General features: G+C 44.4%; 1 protein-coding gene across 3 annotated transcripts; it reads right to left on the bottom strand.

Moving 5' to 3' along the window:
* Positions 1-1,120: 1,120 nt before the first annotated feature.
* On the bottom strand, positions 1,121-15,105 carry CPR14 (cuticular protein 14). Of its 3 annotated transcripts, XM_014353078.2 has the most exons (7): positions 14,934-15,105; positions 4,867-4,990; positions 4,299-4,314; positions 3,263-3,456; positions 2,549-2,596; positions 2,407-2,454; positions 1,121-2,092 (listed from the first exon to the last, which is right to left on the bottom strand). In XM_014353078.2, exons 1-7 carry the CDS (start codon positions 14,946-14,948, stop codon positions 2,088-2,090), a joined length of 450 nt encoding a protein of 149 aa, XP_014208564.1. In that variant the 5' UTR covers positions 14,949-15,105; the 3' UTR covers positions 1,121-2,087. The 3 variants fall into 3 exon arrangements, with proteins under 3 accessions (XP_014208564.1, XP_089454478.1, XP_089454479.1); XM_089598352.1 differs by lacking the exon at positions 1,121-2,092 and having other exon boundaries at positions 2,402-2,454; XM_089598353.1 differs by lacking the exons at positions 1,121-2,092; positions 14,934-15,105 and adding an exon at positions 6,605-6,632 and having other exon boundaries at positions 2,402-2,454; positions 4,867-4,977.
* Positions 15,106-21,793: the final 6,688 nt, after the last annotated feature.

Here is a 21,793-nt window from a genome sequence, read left to right as displayed (position 1 = left end):
CAAACGTCTCTCCATCGCTATGAGCGAAAATATCAGATAACGACTCCCCCCCCGCCTCCCTGACATACTAGTACAGAGCTGATCCGCTTTGTATAAATACATACAGGCATGTATGAATTGTTGCAGCTTGGACGTTTGATGAATCGCCCGATAACGGAAAAGTTATTAAATCGGTAATGCACGTTCGATGGTTGGTGCATTAAGTGCAACATTACTGGTCAGATCGGGACTTGGTAATTAAATATCGGATGCTGAGGTCAACCGGGGCGATCTCTCTTTCTCTCCCGAGGCTTGGTGATTGCGTCTTCTTTTGTCTTTTTTTTTTTTCCTTCGTAGCCTTGTATGTCTACGGTTTATCGATGGGTTCGTGTAGATGTACACTGTACGCGGCTTTGAATGTATCGGCGGCTTTCTCGGCTGAGCTGTGCACCGAAGCGTGATTTGCCGTAGGGTGTTATCTTTTGATTACTCGCTTTATGTAACGTTGAAGTTTGCTTCAAATGAAAAGGTGTCTGTTTACGGGTGTATGAAACCGATTTTTGAGAAAGGCTGCACTTTCCTTTTGGTACTTGATTTTATTGTATCGATCGTGTCGACCTATTCGATCTAGGAGTAATAGCTTTTTCAGTTAATTTTTTTTTTTTTTTTGCTAACAGAAATAACATGGTAAGCTCGTGTAATTGAGTCGACAGAGTACAGCTTACTTGACTTAAGTATTATTTTATGCTATTATCTAAGATGTTTGGATTATTATGAGCTATTATATTTTTGTAAAAATCCACTGGTTTACTTGATCTTTTTTTAGAAGGTGCATTTTCTTTTTTCACCTAACATATTTTTTGTAAAAATCCACTGGTTTACTTGATCTTTTTTTAGAAGGTGCATTTTCTTTTTTCACCTAACATGTTGAAAATAAATAAATCAGTGGTATTAAAAATGTTATGCTTTGAGAAATCAACGTTGATAAATGCAAATGAAAAAGTACTATTGAATAATAAAAGTATCTTAAAACATTGTAGTAATGAGAAAACATAAGTTTTTAATTAAATTTTTGTTTTTATCAACTGAATAATCGTACGACTTGGAAGGTGATTTGTTGATAAGTGATAAATTGTAATGCTTTAGGCGGAACTCTTTATTTACACATATAAAAAAAAATCACAAGGATAATAGGGTGTATACATTCGTACATTACTGTTTGAATGCGTTATTAAAACGTGTATACAGTAAGAAAGAAAGTAAATAGTATATAACGACATGATATATTTGTATATAATGAAGTATTCTCCATGTCGTAAATATGTAAACGGCTAATTGCAGTTGTTGTTTTTTTTTTTTTTTATAAAAAATTTTTTCTTCTCAATAAACTCATATTCATCCATTTTTGAGGATGAACAATCGTACATTGACTTGAAATAGCTGGGATATCCAAAATAAGAAGACAATAAAGCGACACAAAGAAGAAGAAGAAGAAGAAGCATGGCGACAATCGATTCGCGCGCGTCACACGATCGGTGAGTATTCTTTAAAGGACCATGCACATATGCTTTTTATATTTGTATCGTGTAGGCTTGTATATAGTTATCAAAGTGCATTTTTCCATACGTAGATGCTTTTCTTGCATAAAGATATATAGGTATGTATAAAAAGGTATGATGCAAGCGATAGTTACGTGCCACTTGTGACGACTCGATTTGTTTTTTTTTTAACTTAATATTAATTGTACATTGTGCGTCGTGATGCGTGCGTACATTACATTTTATCTTTTGTTTTTGTTTTGTTTTTTTTTTATAGCTTTTTTTTGTAATTGCTCTGCAAAGATGACGTACGCACGCGTGGATACGGGTAATAATGCATGTGTCGATACAATTAATGTGGGGTGGATAACAGATCGTTAATACACTTGTATGAAAAAAAAATGGGAGGTAGTTTATAGGGATTGATAGGAATTCTTGAGCGTTGCACTGCTGTATTTTCATTCGTCGCTTCCGGATGGAATAGCAAAGCTGATGCATCTTCACCGTCGTATCGGATGTCCCGATCTGTCCCTTCTCTACGACAGACCCTTGGCTCGGCACTGTGGACGATTAACCTGCATGGGCAAACAGATAATCGTTTTACAATTCAGTTGATGGCTTCAATAGAAAAAAAAATGTTCATCAAAGAAGTGAGTGAGTGGTGAAAATTAATTGGTAGAGTCAAGAGATTAATCGTACGTGGATGTACAATAAATAATTATTACAACTTGAGTACAGTACACCTGTCGAGTCACAAAATACATTATCTGGATGTATTGAGGTGTAATTTATGGGTATGTAAGTCGTGTCCAAGTTCTGAGTTTGCAATAACGTCGAAATCGATGCTCACCATTTAATAGGTACATATCACTCAATTCCTTCAACTAACCTCGTGGAGCAGGCCTGCCGGGTGGGCCGGAGTCAATCGAGTCTTCCTCTGTACAATCAGACATTTTTTACTTGTTGATGATTTCATCTATCGTTGTATAGTATAGACTGATAGGTAATGAGATTGTTAAGCTTTGACGTACCTGGATGTGCAGCGTTGTATTCCAGGGCCTTGAGAATTTCTGGGGGAACTGCGGACAAATGATTACACGTTAATGACATAATTTTGTAAGATATCCGAAAAAACAAGTTAACCCGAATCAATTCATGTTTTTTTGCACAAGCTGCCCCTCTTACGGATACAAAATTTATGTTCCGTAAGTGGTCATTATCTCGCATCTAAATTTCTAGTTTTCTCCCGTGGGATGTAATTTTTTTTTATTCTAGACAAACTTATTCATGGAAGACTGTTGGCATGTAAAATGAAATCTAGGGAAAGCTATAGTGGTATTTTTTTTAGTAATAACTAAACTTGAAAGAAGTTGTCATATCGGTGCACAACGAAATGTATAATAACTGTAATTTTAGCGTTGATCTCGAGGTTTGTCAAATTTATCACCAAATAATACTCTCTCGTGCCAACAGTTTTCCTACCGTTAATTTTTCTACGATGTAATGTATTACCCATTGGGCTAAGAAAATATCGTGAAACCAAGATAAGGACAGAGACCGCCCAAGCAAGTAAACTGATAAAAATTCTTCGACTGCATGCGTGTGCATTTTTGTAGTAGTTTCAATGTAATCCTCTTGGCTATTAAATGAAAGAATCAAGTGATTCTTATATATACGTATGGATTATATTAAAACTACTGGGTGATGTAAAATTGGTTATCTGATTGTAATCGGCTCATTCGCACTTGGTGGAGCCGTTGGGATGTGGGATCCTTGGGCGACGTAGCCATTTTCGTCAGCTACGAACTGGATGCTGACGACCTCCCCGTTTGGCGCTGTGTACGACGTGGCGCCCTGCGATGACACGGACGGACCTTCCTGGCCTGCCGCTTTGGGAGCACCTGACTCCTGGTGACTGATGCCGTTGCTCGTCTCGAAGCTGCGTAAGTGAACCAAAAAAGCTTTAGTTATTTTGCCCCGTACACCTATATTATAGAACAGTGTTTTGATCGTGTAGGATGTGAGTGTCCAATAAAGTATCACGTGTATTTTTGGCGATTATTTTTCCTTTCGTTCGATCAAACAAAAAAGTTAAACTATTATTCGATTCGGAACTAACATTACCAGGTCAATGGATTTCAAAAACATTGATCAACGTAGCAACTGAGCAAAACTTATCATACGGCCCCGTGAATGATGCAAAGTATACCGAATAAAACTTTAAAGTTAATGGACTGCAAACCCCATTAGGTGAAATACTCGGGAAAACTAGACGCGTTTCCAAGTTGGCTGGTCATCCGCTGTCCGAGTAAGCCCCGGTACTCCGGCAAGAAGATAATCCGTCCGTCACACCTCGAGCTCGAAACCACACCTAGTCTCTCGTCGCCTCGTGCATAAAGTCTTTGCTCCCGGCCTCCCCACACACACGGACACACCCTTACACCCGGTGGAAGGCTATCTTCAAGAAACTCTCCACTCGCCCGTCCAAACAATTCCGGGGAGGGCCGGCAAACCCAATTGCCAAATTCCCCGGAACTACGCGGGTGAGCGAGTGGGCGAGCCTCTCTCGGACCACTCGAACTAATAACCCAAGAAGCCAGTCTGGCGAATTCCGGGGCTCCCTTTCTCACTCACTCTACCTCGTTTACTACGGAGCACGTGGCTGGTGGAATTTCAATCGAGACCTAGTATAACGTCGATGTCGTCCTATGACTATCAGGTCGTCGTTCTCAATGTGTGTGTTTTGGGTTTGAATGTATTTTTGAGGATTAGGATACTCACTTGTTGACGTAGGTACCTAGTCGGGGCAAATTAGGTTTGAATGTGAAAAACGTTGGACCGATGAGATTTTTTTTTTTTTTTTTTTTTTTTTTTCTTATGAATCATCAGTTCATCATTTGTAGAATAAGATCCTGTACTTGTAACTTTGAGAAAGTGCAGAGTCCTACTGTTCAATAAATTAAAAAGAAAAGTTGAATTTTTTACTTTATTTTTTTAATATTTAATTGAAGACTATCGAGAATCAAATGATTGCATAAAAAAAAGGAAATGATTGGTGTTTCCAAAATAAATGTTAATTCTAATAATCAAAAAAAAATATTTTGTTCAAGAGATTCAAACTTGATACATGCCGAATTCAAGTCGATTTAATACAAAAAAAAATTAAATTTTCCCGTGACCAATACAACCCCGATTTCTCAAAACGTCTAAAGTAAAAGATCCAGTTCTACGAATGCCGATCCGATACTGGTCGAAAAAGCCCATCGGTCCAACGTTTTCCCGAAACACCCATGTTCACGGTCTAATTCGCCCCGACCACCGATGACTCAGTCCCCGAAACAATGCTAACCATCAAAGTTGACTTCCAGCTGCTGTGAGGTGATGACCGCGTCCTTGTCGGCTCCACCGCCGCCCCCGTGACGCTGGGGTGCTGCCAGAGCGGCTGTCGCGCACAACGCGACTGCCAGGAGTAACTGCAAGAGACACATACGGAAGGCTTGAAACAGTTTTGATCACCCGATCTCGGGACGCGCGGTTCGTTTGCTCGATTGTCGTTCCGGGACTTGGGGATATTTTAATCATGTCCCATGATCTCGTCCAACTCTGTAATTATCTTCCACGAGCGTTTATTGCTGCCGCGAGTGTGTCTTATATTTCAGAGTAAACCAATTTTTTTTTTTTTTTTTTTTTTTGACGTCACCACATTAGATTCCTTAAAACAGCGTTGTATAAAGTAGTATGAAATCAATTCGACTTTTAGGTGATCCGTAAAAATCATTTCAAATTAAAGCCTACATATAAGACCTACACGAGTTGGAAATAGTTGGCAATTAATCTCTGCCCTAGCGCGAAAAACAATGGCACGATGCGAACAGCACCGCCTTAGCATTCAAATTATGTATACCTCCAATCGCAAGCGATCAATCTCGTCGAAAGAGAGAGAGAGAGAGAGAGAGAAAAAAGTTCGAGCAGTCAAACCTCGGCCGCGCTTGTCGCGACACACCCAAATCGGCTGGAAATACGAGCCGAAAGGCACACATTCCCACAGGGCGTGTACTCGCGGCAAAAATTTTCGATCGACCTGCTGGGCGCGTCGTATACATTGCAATCCCAGGGAGGGCCCATCGACGATTACCAGCCCCTCGGATCCCACCTCTCTCCTCTTCTGTCGCTATTTTCTATCCCCTTTTGACGTACATACATACAATGCTATTTTGTGGAAAAACTTGAGATAAATGACACTCCTCGTACGGAACATCACACAAACGGGAAAAAGACGCGCCGTGTGCCCAAAAACAGCGACAATCGCGTGGGACCCGGATTGATTTGCAGCCGTCATTGTTACTTTGTGCAACGCAAAAGCGCGAACAATGCCATATTAGCGCCCATTAGCGACTCACCACGCGATGAGACAATGAAGCGCGAAATGACGATTTAATTATCTTCCCCGCGAGAACGAGTCACTCGTGTTTGACATATCCCATTATTGTTACGCTCGCAGTCCCTACAAGACACACAAGCATATATACATATAAATATATGCGGTACCCATATTAGTTTGTTCGACTGTAATAACCACGCGCCGAGGCTGCTCGTACGCAAGGATTAGCATACTGATTGATAATTGCGTACTTATGTGCTCGAGATCACCTTGGCTTGTTACCGCCACCGATTTTTCTTCATCTCACGCGCAGTGTAAATTTCCTAGGTATGCACAACTCGAGCGACGTGTAGCACCCTTTTGATTAATCATTAATCCTCGACAAGAGACGGAGGGGGGGGGGAAGTTGCAGATTCAAGGGAATTACACACCGGAATATCCCCGACATCATATACGTCATCCTGGAGAGAGCAGTCGCGTCGCATGCTAATGAACCCATTAAGAGAAGGGCTCCCGCCCTCTCGCCTCCCCTCTACACCCCCTTTGAAAATCTGGGCTGTGTGGGTGCGTACATAGAGGCACACCTCACCATCCAAGCTTCGTCACCGTTCGAGAAAAGTGAGTATGCCAGCACACGCTATACACGCCATGGGTTGGGTCGCCTCGGGCGAGTCGTGCACGCCGATTGTACGTATATAATATATACGTATGACCGTCATCTTCAATTTATACATTATTATTGTGGACGCGCCGAGGCACACACACGGCACACAGAGGCGCGCGTAGAATGCGAAAAAGGGCCGCTCGGGCGGAGATGGTTTATTCTTCGTTGCGTCAGGTGTACATATAATATACATACATCCACTTGCGAGAGTGTTATATCGTTGCGAAACAGATACTTAATATACTCAGCCGTCGGGAGTAAAAGTGACGAAGAGTTGGCGCTCTCTTTCATAAGATTGGATACGTACGTGGTGGTGGGGGTGGGTCTATTTGTATTACAATGCACGTGCAGCTTCGACGTGAATTGTACCACTGTGTACAGGGTAAGGGGGTGGATGACCCGGTTAGCACTGACTGCACCACCACTATACTGTCGTATCTCAGTGCTATTCTGGCACTGTAGTCGGAGAATTGAATTATTGGACGCGGCACATATAGTTGGGGCGGTAGGGTGTGCCGGGCGAGCGTTGATGATAGTTGGAGTGCATTGGAGTTTAGTGTCTGTCGAGTTTGAAGGAGGGCGTAGGGGTGGGACGACGAGCCCCGTATGCTGCTACCACCTCTGCTACCGATGTTGCTGATGATGCTCTCGGATCCTAAACTGGGATGTTTCGCGTGTCCCGCTCCAACCCTCCACAGTACACACCCTGGAGAGGAAATTATTGTTATTGCGGCGATGACGGGGCATTTGGTGGGTGCGAAACGACATCCACAACACACCGTAGGTGACTGTTTTCTCCCCCAAAAATCACGACTTCCAACCCACCCCTGCACCCCACTGGTGTTTTTTTCCCCCACGTCCCACTCGTTACGATTTATTAAGGATCACGTTACCATTGCTCTCGCGAGACTTGAAACAAAAAGTCTCCTCCTTCTCCCCCTCTTTGGATCGGTACATACTGTGGGTACACTCGAACCGCACCTCGCGCACGCCACTCGGTCCATTCCCATATAAATTACCCCGGTACAATGCTCCTCGCAAAAGGTAGCACACGATGCACCGAGCGTTTAGACTAAGCATATGACACACGTGTGCACCCTTTATGCAAATTCTTTGGCAAAAGATCCAATGAAGAAGAAGTACAGCTCCTCAAACGTCCGCGCGTGAATTGTGCAACCGACAGTGGGCGTGTGGGTAGAGGTATATATATATATGTATACTTAACGAGCAGCAACCGTCGTATTATACCCATGGATGAAAGCGACGGCACTTTGGGTGGGGGGATAAATAAAGGATCTCCCGCGATACACACGTATATAAATATGAAATTCCTCCGACAATGGAGACGCGCATCCCGAGAGTTACGTATTGGGGGTGCAGTCAGGAAAAAGAGAAAGGCCAGAGGCAGCGTTTGGCATTGCAGTTGGGTGTTCAAGGCCGCGGTGATGATAAAGCACGTACATCATTGTTGTACGATGCCGAAGATCGTGGGCGGTCCGCGTCGCGTGGAATTCGCACACGTGATGTATTTGTCATCCGACCATTTATACTGGCGCGTTTAGAAATTAGAGGGACGCAGTGATGGTGGGTGATGCAATTTTTCCCGACGAAGTTTATTGTCGCGAGTAGGGCGAAACATAGACATTTCACAACACTCGGTGCCGATTGGAGTTCTATAGAAAGCAAAGCCAAAAAATGTAGATTGGGCGCGCGCGAGCTTCACTCATATAGATGCAGCGGCACAGATAGAGACCGCGTTTATTGTTGCGCTCGTCCTGTACATACTGTGCACTGCTCCCTTTCTCGTGTGCTGCATACGTATGGACTCGTGGACGAGAGGAATTTTGCGAGAATCGTCCTTTGTGTGTGTGGGTAAGAAAAAAGAAAGAAAAGAGGGCGAGGAGCCGTAACCTGCTTTCGGAGCGCAGGCAAACAGAGAAGAGGGAGAGAGAGCTTTTAAAAGCGAATTACTATCGCGATCAAAGAAACTCCGTGGTTATGTAACACCAAAGAGCGGGTGAGACGTTTGGGTTTCCAGGTCTGCCTTTTTTCCCTTGGTACCGAGACCCCCGCCCGTATACAGGCAAAGCTCGAATTCTGCGAAGCTATTTTCTCCGTGGAAAAATTCGGCTAATTTTTCGAGCTGTCGATTTATGGTGGGACTGATGAGGGGGGGGGGAGGGCAACATTTTTCCAATTAGAGTCACGTTTTTGTCTCCTTTCGAGGAATTTCGTTTAGCCGAGGTATCCGGTGACACGTTGGTGGTGTAAAAATTCGATGAATAATCGCTCACGTACCAGGGCCAAAAGGTCAAGTAGAACGAGTTTTCAGTGGTCAGACAGTACGGCGTTGCTTCTAATTTCTTTTTAAATAATCCAAGGCTCAAAGTATCGATCCGAATTGGATAGTTTTTTCAATTTTATGAGCCAATTTCATCGACTTCAATCCAAAAAAAGAGCCACGCAGCTATCGCTAGCAGTAGGTGCGCTCGCAGCCAGTAGATACAGCCGAGTTTAGTAAGACATTGTGTAAAAAAGGTATAGGTACCTGTACTGACTCCGCGAATCTTCTTTACGCCAACCCGACACTCTCGACCTCTCCCTAAAAAATCCTCGTACCCAAAACAATTTCACCCTACCCCCCCCTCCGGCCTCCATGTAATGTAACAATAGAAAGATATACCCGTCATAGTGATCGCTCCCAACTAGTACTTTGCCGTGTAACAGTAGGAAAAAAAATGCAGGTAGGCGAGGCGATGAGTAATGAAAAGAAAGGAAAGGAAAAAAAAGAACAGAGAAACGCTCTTCCCCTTTCAGTGGGAATAACGTAAGGTCCGCGTACGTAAGTGGCGCGCGGCGAGAGAATAACACAGTATCAGTTTCGCAAGCCATCAAGTGGGCACGCGTTCCTCGGAGGCTGATCCATCCGCGACGACTGCAAGGAGGCGTTATTACATTCTTCGCTAACCATATGTACACCGTTTGCGCTCTTGTCTCTCCTCCTCCCCCACCCCCGGCGAACGGATCGTGTTTTGCACGCCACGAGGAGAATACTTTGGAGCGATTTACGGCGGGAATCCGTAAAAAGGCCCGTACGACCAGGAGGGGTTTTTTTCATCAAAGCTGAAACTCGTCTCGGCACTGTATAAATCTCCCAGGGAGCGCGTCCCTCGATGCTTAATTCATAAGCCTTATTTTATTTAGGAGCAGACTCGGCTAGCTTTCAATCAGCCCGCGCTTGATTTACCGCGCCCGATTTTTCTAAACGAGCCTGCACATACGCTATGCTCCGCATGAAGATTCGCGTGGCTGCCAGGTGGGATTTATTTTTCCCCTCGTTCTTGAGCAGGTTGAACAAAATAAAAGCTTGATTGCTCATCATCGCTTTGCTAATGGACTCTCGGGGATATTTAATTGTTTTATTGGAGGACATGGAAAGCAATAACAACATCACACCAACTAAAACTTACACGCGAACGGTTTGTACAGTTGCAAAAAAAAAAAAAAAAAAAAAGAAGTCTGACACAGCACTCCTCTTCAGACTCTGTGTATACGAAACATCACTCTATCGCGCGTCCAAACTAATTAATTCGCACTCCAACAATCACAACTTACCTATACGTATATATATATACATGTAGCGAGAGAGCGATTTTTCCTGCCGATTATCTCTCTCTCTCTCTCTCTCGTTCCCGCTCCCCCGCGGATCGATCGCACTTTTACTTTCCACTCAGTATATCGCTCCGAGGCTGGCGTACCTCGCGGGAGTTCGGAGGGCACACACACCCGCGAGCCGGTATACATTAGAATCTTTTATCGGAGCTCCGGGAGTTTGGAGCCTTATCCTTTGCGCCCCTCCTTATCTCTCCACCGGAGCGGGTCTATTTCTTCGGCGAGTTTGTCAAACTGCAGAGAGGTTTAGGTGGATCGTCGACTCGATTACCGGGTGATTTGTAACATATAGTTTTGACTTTACCAATAGATCGATCGGCTCGGAGGGAAATCAAAGTATAGACCATCAGGGAGAGGAGGGAAATTTAACGCAATTAAAAGAAGCAGAGAGGGAGAGAGCAAACAAACGAACAGACAGAGACGCGGTAGTGGAAAAAGAAGGAAAACGAGATAGGGGTGGGGGGGGATTAAATCGGTGGAGGAAAAAAGCCCGGGATGAAACAGAGGAGGGGGAGGAGTCGGATGGGACGGGGCGACGATTGCTGCGTTTACAAACGCCGGCTCTCCCGTGTAAGGAGTGACCTACGGCCCCTCTGCTTCGAAACGAGAAAATTACACGCGGGCGATTTCGCGAATTGCTCTCCCCCCACCCTTTCTCTCCGAGAGCTCGATACCCCGGGAAAATGGAGCACCCGCGCGAGGGGTCAAGCTTCGAGGGCTTAATTTCCGGTTCCGCGATACAAGCCTGGCATTTATTTTACCAGCCAAAGCGCCACCACCAACGATTTCTCGTTCGACGATCCCGAGAGCTCCGTACCCGGGTCCCTGTAATCACGGTAGACACCAAATTACCTTCAATCGCCACCATCCCTCATGATACAGTACACACTCTCCGAATTGGGCGAGCCCCCGATGTACACATCCCACTTTTACTTTCTTGCAGATATACACATCCACCAACTTGCTTATCCTTTGGGCGATCGGCCCCCCTTTGAGCCGCACGTCTCATTAGGACTCGCGTGTATGACATAATACGGCGCGTACAAAGGTACACACATATACGTGCGCTCGTTATGCACGGGCGCTTGAACGTTTGACCCGGCTACCGAGTCTCTCTCTCTCTCCGTATACATAGAAGCCAGGCATGATGTAGGCTACACGAGTGGATGCACTTATAATGCAGGCCGTCCCCGTCTTTCGCAAGCGCTTATTAACCCCGTGCGATGGTAGGTACAAGACTCGCCCGCCCCGGAGCTGCTATTGTGCAGGCCGTTGTTCCCCGTATACCGGCACACCCAACCACGCGCCCAACCATTATCGGAAAGTAAAATTGGAAAATAGCAACCGCGAGCGGAATAACGCGTTTTCCACCCCCCCACCCTCTCTTTGGGTATAGCGACTCGCGTGGAATCCGTGTCTCATCCTTTTGACGTGAACGGTGTATTATACGTGTAGTTCGTCTCGAAGCGAACTATTGTATACCTGTTGGTGCTCACCCTTTCATCGAGGAAAGCTCTCTGGCGAGTTAATAGCCGCTCGATCGACACTTTTTTTCCAACCGGGATTTTGAAACTCGCGAGGGGGAGAAAGTTCCGCGTAATCGTGTACGAGGGGGAATGGAAAAAAAAGTTGGGGATGGTCGGGTGGAGGGTTGAACAGTCAACAAAAGGACACGCGAGCGAGTTAATCCACTTTGGCGCGATTTAGTGCGAAACGCTGTAGTTTTCGTCAGCCGCCGCGGAGCGGAAAGGGTTGGGAGGGCGAGGGAATGTTTAATCGAGTCCGGGCTCATCGAGGATAATTAAAAGCCGCGGATTACGCGACACTTTGCGAGAGCGGCCCTCGCGTCGGGGATTAACGTGATAATTATACACATCTCGGAGTTTAACGGAAGGGGAGGGAAGTAAAAGGGTTTTTTCTTTTTTTTTTTTTCGTCCTTTTGTACTTTCATTTCCAACGGATATTACGCGTCCTCGTTATCCCCCGTTTAGGGGAGGGAGAGCTTATTGTGAGTTGTGCCAAAGGGCTTTTAATTGCCATTTTCTGTTTTCGCCATCCGTGATGATTTTTGGAACGCGAGAGCGACCGATTGCGAGGGATTTTCTGTCGGATGTGCACAACCGATGAATGATCTACCGATGTTTGCCGAGAAAATCGTTTTGTTTGGGGAAAATGGAAGCTCGCTCGTAGCATAATTCCCCGAAAATACGAATAATTTTTGGAAACAAAATGTGATTGATTTTTCTCGCATGAACGTTCGTTTCGCGCAGGTGAAGGAGAAAAATCGCGAACGAGTAACTCATTGACGCGTAGTTGCACTTGGCGAGATGAGCGTTTTTCCTCGTGGCCAGGGGTTACTGTGATTCATGCAAACAAATTTGCTCAAGTGCTGTTCGAATCAAAGCACCGTTGAGAGTAAGTGTCAAGCAAACGTTTAGATTTATGCTCTGTGAATGATGAGCGAGCAAAAATAGAATGTTACCGTCAAGTACACCGTGGTAATTAGCAAAGGAAAAAAAAGATTCAACCAATCTGCAAGATGTTTGAAGACGACGACACGTAAGTGCCGTTGAGTCACGCGCACCGACCTCGAGATGTATAAAGCGACACCCGATATACCTCGTCAATAACGCGAGATGCACGTATCGCATGAAAAAAAGCAGAGAGACTTGCAAAAGCAACGACAAAAAAAAGCAATCCAGGGCTAATTACAAGCCACCGTCATTTTGACTGTGCCTTAATTTTCACGCGGACTCGGGAGGACCATCACCTCAAATTGTCCGAAACGTTTAATTTCGGGGGGAAAAAAATATTAAAAGAGCCGTGGCTTCACACAAACGGCGCCGGCTTAATTGGCCCTTGATAATGTCACGTGACGAAACTCGAAAGAGCTAGACCACTTTTCGGGCGCTAGGGGGGAGGGGCGAAATTAAAAGAGAGGTAAATGCGCAACAACGTCTAGGGTAATTATCGCTACTTTTAACATGTATTATGAGACATACGCGGTGTCTACTCGCAAGATCGTGTACGTAAAGTTGCAATTTTCAAGCTTTCCTTGCGTAATCGCGAGCTCTAGATGGTAATTTTTATCGATCACGAACACCCTTCGTATATTATTAGTAATACTTATGGCCCTACCCCCACGAAACAAAACCCTTTGCCATAAATTACTATTTTTCATCGAGCGCTACTCTCTCACACAGCCCCCCAAAAGGCTCAGTGACAAAGAAAAAAAAAAAAAAAAATCAATCCAGTGCATGTAACTTTCACCAGAGATCCCGTAAACTCCCCACCGAGAGACGAGTGCTCGGGGAGTGCGAACGAAAAATCGCCACGATTTGGCTGGGATCGGCTGATTTGCAATCATTATTCCGCGGTTATGGCTGCGAAAAATACCGACAGGAGGGGGACAAAGTTCCCCTACAGGATCCCGCCTCGTCGAGATGCAAAACTATGCAAAAGTATTTCGCAGGAGGACCGGGGAGGATTATTTATCTCCCCTTGGGGAAATTTCATTGAGCCGAGGAGTGATAAGGAAGGGCAGAGCACTGGGGTTTGCCGGTTGGAGGAATAGTTAACGGGATTACACGCCAACGGGGTGAGAAACTCTCTGGATTTTTCCGATGGTTTTTGACTAACCGAAGCTGAGTCGTGGTGGGGGTGGGTGGTGCAGTTTTCAAGTAGGTATCAAAACATTGAAAAATAAAAGCTCAGCGAGGCGCTTCTCGCAAACGCTGGTAAGAAGCTTGGGGCAAAAATCCCTCGTCGGAGGGAGGGATGCTTAATAAATTAAATCCGGCAAACAATGGGGAGCACCGCGCGTCGAGCGGAGAGGAGCACACAAAAGAAATAATTCAGCTCGGGGAGAGTCTACGACGAGCGCACAAGGAGAATAGGCGAGACGAGACTCGAAGTATCCTCTAGTCCTCGATGCATCTTCCCTCGTATACGGAAAAGGAAAAAGAAAAAAAGGCCGAAGGATGGAAGCTGCAGCGGGCGTCTCTCGTGGGCACTTGGCATAATAAATAGTAACCGCAGAGCGGAGAACCGAGCTTTAGAGGGGAGGGTAAAAAAAGACCCGGCTGTCGGACTAATGCACCCGGGAACTTTACTGTATACCACCGCTTCCACTGCTGCATATACACACGCAGATGCTGCAACTTTTTTTTTGTCCCCTCTTGAAATTAAAGCTCTCCGTATCGCTAGTCAAAAATGATGCAGTGGAGCGTGCTTTTGTTGGGAGCTTTTTTTTCATGTCACCCACGGCGTTTGTTCGTAATTGGAGGATTTGCTGGGATGGAGAGGTTTAAAGGGGACCCGAAAATGGGTCAAGAGGCTCGTGAGGGACTTGTTTTACTTGGTAATGGGAGAGAGGAATCGCTAAAAATGTTAATTTGACTGCCAACTCTCTCTCTCTCTCTTCTTCTTGTTTTAAATGGCGATTCGAGTGGCCCTTTGCTACCGAGTGCGGTAGTACCGTTCGCTCTCGTCGTTACGATGATTTTAGTGTGGCATAGTGGTGGCATTAGTTTCACGGGAAGCCCTTGCCGAGCTGTCGAGTAGCTCTCATGCCAGTACTCGGGGATCATGTACAGTATATAGACGAGATCATCAGACCGATTGAAAAAAAAAAAAAGATGAACAATAGTAAATACAACCCAAAAAAAGGATCCAAATGGAAAAAAAGGTCAGCACTAACCTTGACGTTCAGCATAGTTGGCAAGAAATCTCCAGTTGTGGATAGGAGCGAGTAATGATCAGTCGAACAATCAACGTCACTTGGAGCCGAAAAACAAAAACGAAAAAAAAAAAAAAACTAAAACAAAACTTTGTTCCAGAGATGAAGAAGAAGACAACGTGTGTGACGCAGCCGCGCACTTCTCGGTTGGCTCTTCCCCGGCGATGAGGCGAGGCTCCTTATATACAAAACAGCCGGCGTACCAACGGCGCTCGAGCTCCCGGGGCCTAGCACTATAGCTACGCGAGGCGCAGATGCCGCATAGAGAGGCAGTGAAAGGGGTCATCCCCCTCCTCCTCCTCCTCCTTTACTTCTTCTTCTCTCTCTCTCGCGTGTGTGTATGTGTGTTTTATGCCCTCCTCCGCCTCCTGCACACTCGTCTGAACTATGTTATACCGCTGACGGACCTGCCGCGCGCATCATCATGCACCTCTACCCGCTCGTTTTTCCCTGTCCGTCTCTAATTCGTCTTCGTCCACGTTTGGCCTTATTTTTCTTCTTCTTCTTTTTTCGTTGTTTTCCCTTCTCCTTGCGTACATTTCGGTTCCGGATGCATAAATATTGCCATCAGAGAGTGGTTGTCCCTCCCTCTTTTTTTCCCGCCCGAGGCATCCCAAGACCGCGAGGTGATCGGCGACAGGTGAGGGCGGAGCAGCTCTCGCGCGTGCGAGGGATTCCTCGGGATGAGTATAGTGCGCCGCGATCGAAGGCTCGGGGGACGATTTGGAAATTTAGATTCTTATCTCCCCCCATCCCACCCTCCGCGGCTGTTGTCTTTCTCTTTTATCCCGCGGATAGAGGTGACTATATACGTGTGTGCAGCCATGACAATTGCTTTTGATCGGTGTATATATGAGTGATGGTCTCTGTAGGTGTATACCTCCATGGTTGGAGAGTGTGAATAATCCCGCGAGAGGCGCGACCTTTTGCGATGAACATAAACAATTAAGGACCATTGCGTAAATTATTCAGACCATCCTTTAGTATATTGGGTTGTTTTGCGACTTGCCCGTTTTCGTAATAAAGCTGGTATATAGGCGCGTTCCACGCGAATGACGCATCGTTGACAAAGGGGACGGCGCGTATTTTCCTCCGCCAACGCGATTGGCAACGATCGGCTACACGCGCGCACGTCTCTCCTAATGGAGAAATTATTTTCACTTTTTCTATAAATTTCGCCTCGGCGATACCAACGGTATATCTTCTTCCCGGCAGTGGAGAGGAGCTGTTATACGCACGGAAAGACGCATCCGTTTTTCCGCGATCGAAATCCAATTTCAAGTCTCGCTCGGACTGTCGCGTCTGACTTTGTACTACTGCACCGGCCACTTCCGGCTTACCACCCCCCGAACCATCTACGCCAAAGAATCCCGGATAGTTCCTTTAAAATTGCACGACGGGAAGGACGGACTCCGCGATCCACCCCTTTTGGATATGGATTCGATTACCCTCGGGTAAGTACATAGGCGGTTAGAGGGGACGAGTTTTTTTGCTTCACTGGATGGTCATCGAATGAAATGTGATACCGATCGGGAAAAAATTGTGATCGCGTTGAAAAAAGTGATCACACTGATTTTTTTTCATTCGTAACAATCACTACTCAAAGTGACCAGATTTCCACTATTTTACTTTACAAGTATTACCGTGAATCGGTGAATATTATTCCCTGGTTCATTCCAAGAGAGAAAACTTAAGGCAAGGGTCTTGAAAAAAAAAAAAAAAAAAAAAAAAAAACCCAGCATCGACTACCCCCTCGATACCTCTTAACATCCACTCAGGCGCCCTTCGCGTGGATTTTTGTTTGCACTGTCGTCGGGCTCTCCCTCCTCCTCGGAGACTCTGTTTCGTCAAAGTGAGAGAAGTGTATACACAAGAATCCCCTCGTTGCGTGTCGCGCCGTCTTGTACATTCATTTATTCTCTAAAAGGTTGATCGATCAAATTTCAAATGTATCCTTCGAACCCTGTAGGCTCGGATTGTTGTACAACCCCAACAAATGGGTTGCTTTGTCATGAAAAAAAAAAAAAAACAAAAAAAAACAAATAATGTTTCCAAGTTGCTGAATTTACAATTCAAAGAGGAAACTCTGTTTCTTTTGATATTAACTTTGCGCCCAATTAATCTTTCCGGGAGGGAAAGTACGACGTGCTTTAATTGAATAGGGCCATTTGTCAAAAAACAAACTTTTCTCACGAGTTCATGGTAACTCGCAAGTTGACAAACTTTCGTCCACCTGCTCGCCCCTTGTACATGCATTTTTCTCCCAAAGATTTTTTCGGCTGATTTATGACGGAGCAACGAACGCGGAGCTTATTAAACCCACGCACTCGTCGGCCTCGGCACGGGCAAATTGTCTCGTTGCAGGATGATAAGTCGAGGACGATCGCGCGTAGCCGTGAGCGCTCGTTACGAGGATCTACGCACCTCGTTAATTATCACAGGCGCGCACAAGCGACTGTTTGAATGACAAAGTCGGGAAAGCGTGAGCCAGTCGCTCGGCGAGAGCTTTTTCTCACGTCGGGTTTTCCTCAAAGTCGAGGGAGGAGAATAAGGAGCAAAAAAGAAATTTTCCATCGCTGCAGCCCGGCGTTTACTAACAAATGCTTCGTAATTGCGGGTATAATTTCAGCCGCTCGTATACCCCATTGTCAATTACGTTGTAGGCTTTGTGTGCACATTACTCTCCGCTCTGGGCGCTCGAAAATACACAATTTCGTGGCGAAAAGTTACTACACCCTCTCGTCTCTCTTTTCTCCGCAAACTCGACTCCTCGCGCCATTATCCTTCGCGTTTGCTTTTGTGTCCTCTCGACAATACGAGTGATGATCGTAAAATCAGAGGCTCGTTAATTCGCTCGGACACGCGTGCAAACACCCAAGAAATATAGAGGGGAAGAAAAAACACCTCCTTCGCGATCAATTATCACCTCTCGCATGCAAATTGCGAAAAATGATTCGCGCGATCGTTTTATTTTTATTCCCTCTCTTTCTCTGGACAACAGTCCTCCTCGCAAGAGTTGCGCGACGCCGGCCTAGCGCATTCTGGGAAACGAAGGCTATTAAAAAAACCTGGAAAGGCAAACGGGCGCGTAGTTAAAGAAGCGCCCAGTGGAAATAAGCGGAGGGAGAAAAGAAACTGGAAAAGTAACTTTTGAGGATTTAAAGGGGCGCATTAATTCGTTCGATGGACGTGTGTGTGTGTGAGTGCGCTTGGCGAAGTTTCAATCGCCCCGTGGATTATACGTGTCGAGAGCGTCGTCGTCGTCTAGAGCCGTTAGTCGAGGCGAAAGTTTAAGGGTGTTTTTATAGCACGTAAAAAAAGGGAGGGGGTTTGCCTCCTGCGTTTGACGCAGTTGGATTTTTAATCCTCTTTTTTTCGTGTCTGGAGTCGAAGATTTTTGCAGTTTAGTTTTTTTTTTTTTTTTTTTTTTCATCCGAGAGTGCGCGTCAGAGAGAAAAATTTCACTCTACGGATTATGGACGGTTGCTCTTTGGAAATTATTCTTCCAGTTGGAATGTCGCCTTTTCAAATTTATAGCGTAAGTGGAATGATTGAACCCGCGCCAATTATTGTATTAAATGTCTGTGTAAATATTTTTTTTGCTCATGTCTGACCAAATTCAACCATGTTCTACTTGACCGATACATTTTTTTAAATATTTATTTTTTCACGCATCTTTGGATCTTTGATCAAATAAAACCATATGTGAATTCCGAATCAAAGGAAAAATCACTTGTTATTCTCATTCGGAGGTAAATTATGTTTGATATAAAAATTTTATCGGCTCTCATAGTAATCTGAAAATTACCACTCGCGGAATCTCGTCTCAGGATTTTTATCGCCTCAATCGTCTGGTAACATCATCTCTGCGAGATAAAATTATCCTCGTATTTATAACCCCGTGACATAAGACTCGAATATAATCAAGAGAGTTACCGTGAGTTATGACTCAATTTTACCTTTGGACAAAAATGTAAGTAAATTGTTAATTGCAGCATCCTTTTTAAAACTTTGCTCGTAGTTTTGTACGTATCTTTTTTGATGAGCACCTATGAACTATTAAAAAAAATTCCTAGATAAACTTTTCCAACATATAAAATCACAACTGTGTGTATCGTCCCAACGAGAGAACCCCGTACCTACTCGCAATCGTCGGATGCTGCGAAAAGTCGCAGAGCAGCGGCCTCTGTTCGGAGAGACGCGTATTCAGCGCACGAGGGAAAGGCAGAGAGTCGAAGGAATTACCGCCTACCGAATACACGTTTCACGGAAGAAACTCACAGCTTCACGGCACCAAGTAAACTTATCGACGGACGAGCTACTTGGAATTCGATTACGAATATTTCGGTAACGTGAATGCCTACAGTTTTTGTAGTAAAAACAAAAAAAAAAGTTATTTATCTATCAATCAATCAAAATCTCTCTCTTTTTCCTTATGCGCAATAGTTTACGTTATCTCAGTTTCAATTGCACTTGAGTCCAGGGCAATTAGACCTTGCCATGAAAAACAGAGTCTCGTACCGGAGTGCGATAAAAGGATTGCTGACCTTTTACGTTACTGATAGAACCATCGATTTGAACATTAGTGTAAAACAAATTAAAGTACATTAAAACATTTGAGGTACAAAATATTTCGCTACAATGATTGTCACGAAAAATATGAATATCGATCATGAAAAATTAAGTTTTTTACTTGAAAAAAGAAAAAAAAAAAACTAGTTATAAAACCAGCGAGTAAAATAGGCCCAAAATCCTCAATAAATCAAGGCAGTCATCACCGATGTAGCAGTAGCTCTCCGTCCTTTCACGAGCCACGTACATATGCAAGTACCGATGCGCCCAAGGGGTCAGGTATAGCTCTCCGTATGTTGCACGTATAAACGGGTGAAAATGCACGCGCCAGTGTCCTCCTCCCGATGTGATCGGCATTACACTCACTCACTCACTCACTCACACATATGCAGAGTAGGTGTAGCAAAAGAACCAGGGGCCAAGGCCTTGCCGATCCCCCTTTTCACGTGAGTTCAATCCGATTCCCACAACGCGAAGCGACAGACGGAGAGAAAGAAAGATCGAGCCCGTGGGGAAGGGGGGGGGGGCGCATAAGAGTCAGGCATTCGAGTTATCAGTCTCTCGTGATTCCCTCCTCTTCCACCCGTCTCCGCCCTCCGTGCAGGATTACCTGCGTTGCGCAAGAGTGCCGTAATACGCGCGCGCTTGTTCTCTTTTCTCTCCATCTCTCTTTGCCGTTGCTGTTGGGTACCCTCTCTCTCTCTTTTTCTTTTTTTTTTTTACTCATTTTTTCATGGTTTGCTTACCTGTTGTTTTTTTGGGGTTTGAAAATTTCAGTTTGGCGCTTTAACCGAGATGATGATCCTTGTGAGTCTTTGTTTGGCTTGGGTCGTTCTTGATGGGCCATGCGTACTTACTAATAAAATTACAGAGTGTCGACTTTTTGAGTGAAGTATTTCAGGATAGTCGATAGAGTAAATGGAAAGGATAACAACAACCTATAGGCACAAACTTAGATACGGAAACTTTTTCAATTTTAATTTTTTTATATAATTTTTGCTGAAAATATAAGTATATCGGTTATTGGGTTAAAGTGTTATTTGACAAAAATTTTTTGTAGCTAAAACAATGTATTAAAATTCAAAAAGGATAAAAAAAAAGAGTTAAAGTATGTGAAAAAGTATTTAAATATATAATATTTCAAATACTCTACAATAAGCTTCAATACCTAAAATACTTAATTTTCGTGCATATTTATTGGTATGAAAAAAACTTTTTTTAATTTGCATCACTCAAACGTCCACCAGCGTCACGAAACCTGCAATAATCATCGAGCGCGCGCGATCCATTGTTTTCCCTGCAATAGTCGCTATTTCCTTGAGCCCTATCTCCCTCCCTCTGTCTGACCATAAGAGCACAGTGCCGAGTCACAGCATACTCGCCTCACCACCCTAAATTAGCAGCAGCTACACACGAGCGTATATACCCCATTGGAAAAAAAAGCTTGGCGTATATTATAGTTACGGTTGCTCCTTTGTTCGATCGGCCGATCGATTAGCGGGTCGCCGACAATCGGTAGAACAAGTGGCGCGCGGCCGTGCCTTTTACCTCCAGAGGTTTCGTTCTCACAGCAGTTACGTGCTATCTATACATTTACAGAGACGCGTGAGAGTGTGTAGGTGCTATCCACGATTTTCGCTCTTTTCCATCTCATCCCCCCTGCCCTGTACTTGCATAGTCTATCATACACGCCGATGCTCTCTTCGAGTGGGTATATTTACACTGTAATGGTAATCGAGAAGTTATCCTTTTTTGGGCGATTCATGAGTTGCTCATACATATTACATACACTTCATTAATTATTGGGATTTCGAGGCAATAGAAAATCTTACCGTATTTGTAAAGGCCAACGACCTCTACCGGTCTTTGGTGTCTAGACGTGTGTTTCGATCACACGCGGCAAACAGAGCCAATTGTTTTATTTAAGGTGGAAATATGTTTGAAATTAAAAGGCAATGGTTTTGGACAACAACTATTGTAAAAACATCATTAAAATTTGTAAAATTCAAAATTTTTTGGCTTAATATTATCCGATAGTGTTTAACTATCAAGAAATACTTTTCAATGCGTAAAAATCAAAAAATCAAATGCCTTTTCTAAAGATCATGATTTAATTTTTATTTTGTGTATTTAAGCACGACAGCAAGAAAAATAACTATTTGTGATGATACCTGTAATTCTGCATAACCGGAATTTTTTCAATTATTCAAGATTGTCATTTATCGTGTTAAGTACATGTTAATGTATTT

This window comes from Copidosoma floridanum, unplaced genomic scaffold (genome assembly GCF_036245765.1).
Source record: "Copidosoma floridanum isolate Cflo_tuat_1 unplaced genomic scaffold, Cflo_Japanese_pri ptg000006l, whole genome shotgun sequence".
In the NCBI taxonomy this organism is placed as follows: Eukaryota; Metazoa; Arthropoda; class Insecta; order Hymenoptera; family Encyrtidae; genus Copidosoma; species Copidosoma floridanum.
This window is presented reverse-complemented; position numbering and strand designations above follow the sequence as displayed.